Below are 9,554 nucleotides of genomic sequence, written 5' to 3'. Positions count from 1 at the left end.
TTTCAAGACCAATTGGTTGAGGCCGCAAAGTACTTTGTGGAGAAGGATAGAGACCGTTCCTTAGAAGATGTGGAGGATACGTACTACAAATGTTATCGACCATTAATGGTTGAGTCTAAGAGAACCACTTATCTCGTTACCTTCAACAAGTTGTCACTTCGGGGTTCTTGCATATGTAGAATGTTTGAGCATTCGGGCATGCCGTGTCATCATATTATTGTCGTGTTGACAAAGAGGTGTGTGGCCGAATTACCGGTAAATTTTGTGAAACGGAGGTGGACTAGGGATGCCAATAGAGTTGATGGTGTGTTGCCATATCACATGCCCGGAGATGATGCCTCATCCCATGATTTGACTCCAACGGAAAGATTTGAACACATGATTTTACTCACTATGGGGTTTAGTCATAGTTGTATGGCGTCGAAGGAATGTTATGAGTATGTCGTGACAGTTATTAATCGAGAGACCGAAATTATTGAGAAAATGGGTCCTGTGCCCTGACAATCATGTGTCAGGGGACCCTTAACCAACACATTATTTCCTGGTCGTTGGATAAACAATCCAACGGCCAGGATTTAGAAAAAAATATTTCCCCTGGCCGTTAGATAAACAATCCAATGACCAGGATTTAGAAAAAAAATATTTCCCCTATCCGTGCTTTTTTTCCACCGGAACCTGAGACCTTCTACGTTTATTTATCGCGGAACAAGAAATGACCAGAATTTCCTTAAAAGGACTCCCCGCTTATTATGCGCGGAAGGCCTGGAGAACATATAAACCCCATTTTATCACGTTTCTGGTGGCAGTTATACATAAAACACATACAATCGATTATGGGCGATCTGAGGACGATTTCTGGGCGATTTGAGGACGATTTCAGGGTGCTTCAAGTCGATTCATCACGTTTCTGCTGCATAAGGTATTGTTCTTGGTTAATAATGTAATGTTCTTGTATATAATCGGGTATTTAGGGTTCCAAAATGACCCGACTTGGTTAAATTCGGGTTAAATGTTGATGTTAATTGTTCTTGTTATAATCGGGTAATTGATGATACTTGTAATTGTAATTATTGAATGTGATTTCATCTGGATACTTGTAATTGTAATTGTGGAATGTGATTTCATTTGGAATGCGATTTCATTTGGACTGTGGAGGTCTTTTCGCGTGTGCGATTTAATTTTGTATCGGGTAATTTGGTATCGCCTATAATTTTGTATCGGGTAACTTTGTATTGGATAATTTTGTGATTGTTGGTTGAGATGAAAACATTTCTTAATAATGTTGTCCTAATAATGATGCTTCTAATCTAAAAATAATGTAAGTTTTTTGTTTGGTTTAAAGGAATGATTTTTATATGACCCTTTTGTTTATTTTGTTATATGCGATATTGGTTTAATAATGCGATGAAATTGTGTGATTTCTTGATTTTTTTTATGGACTATTTGGTAATTGGTAATGTACGAGATTGTGTAGGTGAATGGAATATATGATGGTTGAGATAAAACCATTACATAATAATATTGTTCTAATAGTGATGCTCTTAACAAGAATCTATAAAGAATGTGAGTTTTGTGTCTTTGGCAGAGTAATGCTTCAAGTTATGATGAATGTCTCATTATTAATGTGTATTTAGTTGTTAGTTATTTGGACGAATGTGTGATGTATTATTTGGTTGGACATATGTTTGTGAAAGTGGTTAAATGGTTGAATATAATTTTCAAAGTTTTGCTTATATGATTGAGAATTGATGTGTATTATTGTCGTGGGGATAACATATGGTTTACGTCTAGATTATTGAATTATTTTTATGTTTATTGTTTCAGGATAGATAACATATTGTTGGGTCCAGTTAGTCATGACATTATCTTTGATAACTCCTATCATGTGAGTTCGGATGTTTGGGAGGGACATGAGCGGGGTTCTTTGGAGTGTTATTGTGGAAAAGGAACATTCGTAGGTGGGTTTTATCTGATGAACATAAGGACTTGTTGCATAGCATTGGTTTTGGTGTGTTTGCAAATTCGGGTATGGTTTTGCAGAATGATGCTAGGCTTGTCACGGCACTTGTGGAGAGGTGAAATCCCGAGACCAACACCTTCTTCATGAGACAGGGGGAAATGACAGTGACTTTGGAGGATGTTGGTTATATCTTGGGTTTACCGGTTGCTGGACATGCATTAGTTGGCGACAGTCTGGATGGTGGTTTGGCGTATTTTTTGAGACACTGGTTTAAGCCGTTGGATGAAGATGAGGTAAAGGAGGCATGGGCTAGAGCCGACATAAAGTACAAATGGTTGTATCAGAGATATGCGAGGGCTGATCCGGATCCTGATCCGAGGAGGATTAATATCCACACACACGCATACTTGCTCTTGGTCATTGGTTCTGTTCTATTTCCTACCAGTAGTAGGAATGTGGTGCACCCGAAGTACATTCGACACCTCCACTATCTTACGGGTGTGCAAAGATGGTCTTGGGGTTCTGCAGTTCTTTTATATCTGTATAGGGGGCTCGAGCATGCATCATAGAAAGGGGCCAAAAGGATTGCATGTTGTACGTGGTTGTTGCAGGTGTGGGCATATGAGCGGTTCTTGATTGGGAGACTTCTTCCTGATCCTATCAGGGATTTATATCCAGTTGCTGAGTTCTGGGATAGGCCGGTTGAGGAGGTTGTTGATGAGGAGGAGGAGGAGGAGGCCGATGAGGAGCCTAAGGGGAAGAAGGGGGAGAAGGGAAAGGAGGTAAAGGGGAAGGAGGTGAAAGGGAAGCAGGGGAAGGAGGTTAGGGGGAAGAAGGTGACAGAGGTGAAGGAGGTTAGGGGTAAGGGTAGGGGAAAGGGAGGGAAGGGTAAGGTGCAGGCTGATGTTGTTCCTGATGATCCTATGGATGAAGATGTGCCTGGGACTGGGATTGTTGTTAAGAGGAAATGGGCTATAGGTAGGCGTGATAGTAGATTGGGGCCTCATCATAGTTTGCCACATTATAGAGGCGGGTTTGATAGAGTTGCAGCTGATATTATGGCGTGGACGCCATATGCCCACTTTTACGAGGTGGAGGAGGATTCAGATGGGGATCATGACATATCGGCTGAGGATTGGGAGGCTCATTTCTTTGGTCTTGCCAAGATTCCAGTGCTATGCTATGATGTTATTGAGTATCAGCATTCTGATAGGGTAATGAGACATTTTGGGTTCAGACAGGGTGTTCCACAGTCACCTGTTGACATGACAGAGTATAGGAAGTATATGATTTCGTTTAATCCCTATGACTGGCGAGGTATATGGTTTGCTGAGATTGGTGAGTGGACCCATTTTAGTCAGCACCCCGAGGTTGGAGTTGCTTATCAGCCAGGCGCAGTGGATGACACAGGCTACATGCAGTGGTCTCAGGCATTGTACGGATGCATTTGGAAAGCCACAACCATTTCCAGAGCCACAGTACAACACCTGGGAGTTGTTTAACAACTCCCAGGCATTTGACCTTGTAAGTTTGTTGATAATTGTTTCCCCGATATTTTTTAAAATTGTTTCCTCATTTGCATTATTGTAACATCTGAATATATGCCACAAATGTATTTTACAGATACAGAAGGGGTTGGCATGTCTGCAAGCTATGGATATTAGTATTCCACCTGAGTATGAGCAGGAGTTTGGGAGGATTGCCCCTATGTTTCTCGAACCGTACTGTCGATGCATGCAGGATGTTAGAGGTCCGGCATATATGGCTCCAGTGTTCCAGTATGTTCATCTTTCTCCCGAGTCGATGAGGCCTACAGTTGGAAAGACTCGAGAGGCCGATGTAATTGACATGACATAGCCATCTTAGCAGGTATCACAGGGCCCGATACATGCATCTGTATTTGCAGCAGGGTCGTCTTCGAGGGTTGAGAAGATGGATATCCGCCGCCCTGTGAAAGAGAAATGGGAGATAAATAAGAGACTAAAGTGGGAGAGGATGGACGCTATTAGGAGGGATTGGGGATGGGGTGGTTTTCCCGGGAGTGGTCCTATTAAACACAATCTTAAGTGGACCTTGGACACAAGTGTTATGCAGAGTTTGGAACCCAAAGCATGGCTAGATGATAGGATCATATATGCCTACATGGTATAATCTTTGACCTTCTTTCATTTATGTTGTTGTTTTTATTTCATTTATGGTATAACCTGTTTCTTGCAGTAATTGTTGCTTGATCGTGAGGAGGCCATAGCTGCCGCGGGGGTGTATCCGAGGATGGCTTCATACTACTTCATAAATCCATTTTTTATGGAGTTGGCGAAGAAAGTGGACTACTCACGTCCCTATTCTGTGAGGACCTTGCATTTCTTTCTTAATTGGGTGAGTTGTGGGGTAGGTCCACCAATTAACCAGGTGGACTACATATTTCTTCCCGCAAACGTGAACCAGAACCATTGGATTCTCATGGTATTTTAGTGAAGGAATGGGGTGTGATGGTACTTTATCCTATGAACTACAACGCTAAATACCCCGAAGAGGAAGAGTGTGTGGTAATAGTTCCTCGACGACACCTTATATTGTAATTTCTAAATTTTTCCTTATTACTTTCCTGAACTGATGTTATTTTTTGTTGTGTTTTAGGTTGGAGTTGTTACAGGTATGATTGGTTATGTTGGGAAGAATAGAAATTTCCCAGATGAAGAGCCTTTAGTTCATGTTTGGGATGCAATGCCTAAACAAGATAACTACTCAGACTGCGGTGTGTACATGTGCAAATATATGGACTCCACCTTGCAGGGATATGACCTCGCTAAAGTGCGTTGGGATGCCTCGGACGTGGAGACCTTTCGTTATAGGATTGCGAAGGAGCTTCAAGGAGGGATGGCTAAACCCATACCAACACATCGCATGAGGCAAAGGATAGAGAGGGTAGCCGGAATTAGTAGTAGTTAGGTCATTCGTCTAGTTGTGTAGTTTAGTTAAACTTGAGACTTAATCTTATGCTTGTGTAGTGTAGTTGAACTTATTTCGTTACATTAGAACATCATCGCGTGCCCTTTATTTGGTTTAATGACAATTGAAACTTGTTTCATTTATATCGGTCATTTATCGACCGTGTCCCTTTCCCGTCCCTTTATAATGGCCCCCATGCACTTCTGTGCAAATTTTAAAAGGTTTGGAGCAATTTCAAAATTTGAGGTTTTGTAAATTTTTGGCGATTTGGCCCATATATGGAGGGGTGCCTAAATTTGGCAATTTTCTTTTTTTACAATTTACAGGTTGCTGTTGTTTAACTGTGCATATACTGTTGGTTGTTTGGTTGGTATCCTGTAAAACAGGTGGGATGGTGCCTTTACAAAAGGCACATTTCCAAAAAACTTTATGTCCCTTCCGCGAAAAATAAGCGTGGAAGGTTTAATGCCTTCTGCGGTTATTTTCCGCGGAAGGGACATAAAGATTTTGAAAATTTTATCCCCTATTTTATGTGAAATTTGTAAAGATGTATTTCAACTATATGAACTGCATTATGCAATAAAATGTTGATTAGAACATCGTTTCTTATGACTTTCAAAATTTAAGAATTACTTGGCTATAATGACTAGCATATGGTCATTTTGCCATCTTTGCATGTAAATTCCCATGCATGAGAAGCATAAATATTACAAAATAAATGTGCATTCTATTTCATATCACATTAAAAGAGTTGTGTTTCGACATAATAAGTTTTCAAGTAATGGATCAATGATAAACTAGAAATTACATAATTGTCGCAATTCAAATCCAAATAAGTGCATAACTTGTCTAGTTTGACAAAATTACATCGAAATACAACAAAATACTTAAACAAAGGGAATTCTCGTCCAAACTACCCTAACTGACTAAATATCTCTAAAAAGTTAGAGAAGCCGCCCGATAGTCGGTGCGTTGAGACCCGGGGGGGGCGTCGGCCCTGACAATGCATGTAACCTAATAGAGCACAACAACACATCCTTCATGGAGTACACCTTCAATGACTTCGACATGGGTCTTGTGATCATTCCATATTGTGACAGGAATGGTGCTTGACCCGTCGTAGAGAGTGAATTTGCACCATGGTGCACGCCTCCAAGCCCATGTGGTGGTATCGTCACCACGTAAGCCGGACACCCAACCCTTAACGTGATCAGTGCATACTGGGTCCCGGGTGGCACCCTCACGAGGCTTCAACTTACGTATGTCTGCGTTCCTATCACATTTCACAATTTTACCACCATCCCATTCGGACAGTCTCCAAGGGCCATCAGGGGACTCCTTACCCAAGTTCAAAAACGGGAGAAAGTAAGGCGGCACATTACTCCAAACTCTTACAAACATGCAAGGAAGGGTTAACCAGTGGCAAGCTTTGGCCCAAAGCCTTGAACGGTATGCCTCTTCTTCTGGAGGGTGCAACTCCGGGTCTTCTTCCTCCACTAGGGGAGGTCCTTCGTTAAACCGTGCTAGTTCCTCGCTCCATTCACGAGCGATTACATCCAACTCGCTAAATGTTGGTGACATACAATCCTCGAATTCGGAGTCCGAGTCCGAGAATGTGTTGCTAATTTGAGACACCGACTCGTCATCCGAAGTATTGGCCATTTCACCTACATATAACATGAACAAATGCATGTTAGCAAAATGAGGTGGAACAAATGCATGTTAGCAAAATGAGGTGGAACTACTAAAAGCACGAGAAACAATATATAAGAGATTATTATATAAAATTAGAATTACAGTTGGTCACTTTGACTTTTTCTCAATTCTTCCAATTTCACTAAACATTTTCTAGCATCATGTCCCTCAATGTTGCAATATCCGCATTTCCTTTTTTTTTGCAAGTTCCTCAGCGGGACTTTTAATTCGGTGCTCTTTTTTGTGTCCTTTGGTTTTTTAAACAACGAGGTCAAAAATATTTTCATGCAACTTCTCTCCACTTTCTTGAATAGTTTTGGTATCAAATTCAATTCCAACACCTTCCACCCCATGCACGGGCATTTTCTCAATAATTTCAGTCTCTCGATTAATAACTCTCACGACATACCGATAACGTTCCTTCGACGCCATGCAACTATGACTAAACCCCATAGTGAGTAAAGTCAAGTGATTAAATCTTTCCGTTGGAGTCAAATCATGGGATGAGGCATCATCTCCGGGCATGTGAAATGGTAACACACCATCAACTCTATTGGCATCCCTAGTCCACCTCCGTTTCACAAAATGTTTCGATAATTCAGCCACACACCTCTTTGCCAACACGACAATAATATGACGACATGGCATACCCGAATGCTCAAACATTCTACATAAGCAAGAACCCCGAAATGACAACTTGTTGAAGGTTATAGGATAAGTGGTTCTCTTAGACTCAACCATTAATGTTCGATAACATTTGTAGTACGTATCCTCCACATCTTCTAAGGAACGGTCTCTATCCTTCTCCACAAAGTACTTTGCGGCCTCAACCAATTGGTCTTGAAATTTTTTGAACATCTCTTTCATATAAATGGAAGCGGCATGTTGCTCCAAGGCGGTCTTCAGTCACATGCAACAAATTTTATGACGTGTATTATAATCCTCTTCTTTCTCACGCATAAATTGTCTTTCTAATGCTTTTTGTGCACCCTCAATAAATTCTTTTAACCCCGTGCAAGACCCTATATAAGCATCAAAAAAGGCATTCATTCCTTCGCTTCTTGAAGTTGTTTTTTGACTCGCGGAAAATATGTTACGTGTATAAGCATCGATTCACTTATGCTTCAAATTATACAAGCCTTGCAACCATATATTATCCTTTAACTTGTACTTCAATATCAATGCTTTCCACCTATCCTCAAAAATTTCTTCGGTCAACGAGTGATATATGCAATTGTTGAAGTCGCCTTTAAATTCCTCATTTGCATAGTAGGTTGAGAGCGTCTCCGGAAATTCGTTACTAATGTGCCACGAACACAAAAAATGTGTCGTGTTCGGTAGTTGAGATTGAATTGCCCCCACCATCACTTGATCTCGATCGGTGATAATAACCAAAGGTGCTTTTCCTCCAAGGGCCTCTAACCAAGTACCCAAAACCCACTCAAATGTAGTCTTCAATTCATCACACATTAGTGCAAATCTAAATAGAACCGATTGATAGTAATGATTCACCCCGGTGAACGGCACAAATGGCATAGCATACCTATTTGTTCGATATGTTGTATCAAATGCAACCACATCACCAAAATTTTTGTAGGCCTACAATGACCGGGGGTCAACCCATAAAAGATACTTCAATCTTCCTTCTTCATCAATTAGAGTCCGAATAAAAAAATTTCCTCCACTTTCCTCTTCTAACCTATGTAACAAATCCAATCCCGCTTGCGCATCATTCACACCCAAATTATCTTTTCTAAAATCTCGCACGACATTTCTCAAGTGTTGGGCATAAAACCCTACTTGCTCCTCTCCTCCGTGCATCTTTCCAAATATATTCATTTGTTGTCTAGGCGCAATACCCGAAACATGTAAACTCTTAATTAAATTCTTTTGGGCGGCAGTTACATGTCGCTCCCTTTTAATCAAATTCATCTTAGAAGGCGACACAACATCGTGATTGTGATTTAACTCCAATGATGTTATCTCCCAATGCCTTGTATCTCGCCTATTAATCACATAGATCCTAAACTTACATCCACTTCTAGGAAGTTTATCTCTATGCCTTTTCTTCTTCTCACTACCGATACTTCCTATAAAAAATTCTTCATCCTCTACGGGTTCTTTATCGCGGTTTTCTCCAACTAAATTACAAACATAAGTACGGGCATATATTGTTTTCTCCACACGCCTTTGTGTATTTTAGATTTTAATTGCAAACCCATTTTTCAAAGCGTAAGCCCTAGTTACATTTTCGACGGCTACCAAATTAGGAAAATTTCGACTCAAGAAAGGAATTACAATATCTTCTTCCCCAACAATACTCTTATCCCTACTCTCACTACTCTCATGCATAAACTCACTATTTTCATGCAAATCTTCATTTTCAAATCTATGTTCACTAACACAAACATCTTCATCGCAATCATCAACAAGGTTAATATAATTTACATTATCATCACATAAGCAACCACCATTAATATCAACAACCTCACTATTTACAACATTATCACTTGTTTTCAAAGCTTTTCTACCTTGAAACCTAGCAAACATCTTATCCATAACTACAACAAGAAAAAAGCAAGAAATGGAGCTTACCAGATGTAATTAGTGAATAAGGATGAACAAAACCAAGAATTCCCCCAAATTTGCTCTCCAATTTGACAAATGCTGCACAAGAAGGAAAGTGTGATCGTTTTAGGGTTATAAACTGCAAGTACGGTCATTCCGCTAATATTATCCACGGAAGGGAAAGAGGTTCCGCGCAAAAAAAGCGTGGAAAGGTAGCAGTCCGCGAAAAAAAAAACGTGGAAGGGCGAAATTTTTTTTTAATCCTGGCCATTGCATTGTTTATCCAACGGCCAGGAAATAGTGTGTTGGTTACCAGTTCCCTGACACATGATTGTCAGGGAACAGGACCCATATATATATATATATATATAACAGTAATTAA

General features: G+C 40.4%; 1 protein-coding gene across 1 annotated transcript; it reads right to left on the bottom strand.

Annotated features, from left to right (window-relative positions):
* Positions 1-7,717: 7,717 nt before the first annotated feature.
* On the bottom strand, positions 7,718-9,163 carry LOC141673893 (protein FAR1-RELATED SEQUENCE 5-like). Its single transcript, XM_074480620.1, has 3 exons — positions 8,926-9,163; positions 8,238-8,745; positions 7,718-8,147 (listed from the first exon to the last, which is right to left on the bottom strand). The coding sequence occupies exons 1-3, from the start codon at positions 9,161-9,163 to the stop codon at positions 7,718-7,720; spliced, it is 1,176 nt and encodes a 391-aa protein (XP_074336721.1).
* Between the last annotated feature and the right edge of the window lie 391 nt (positions 9,164-9,554).

The sequence above is a fragment of the Apium graveolens genome, chromosome 7 (assembly GCF_009905375.1).
Source record: "Apium graveolens cultivar Ventura chromosome 7, ASM990537v1, whole genome shotgun sequence".
NCBI lineage: Eukaryota > Viridiplantae > Streptophyta > Magnoliopsida > Apiales > Apiaceae > Apium > Apium graveolens.
This window is presented reverse-complemented; position numbering and strand designations above follow the sequence as displayed.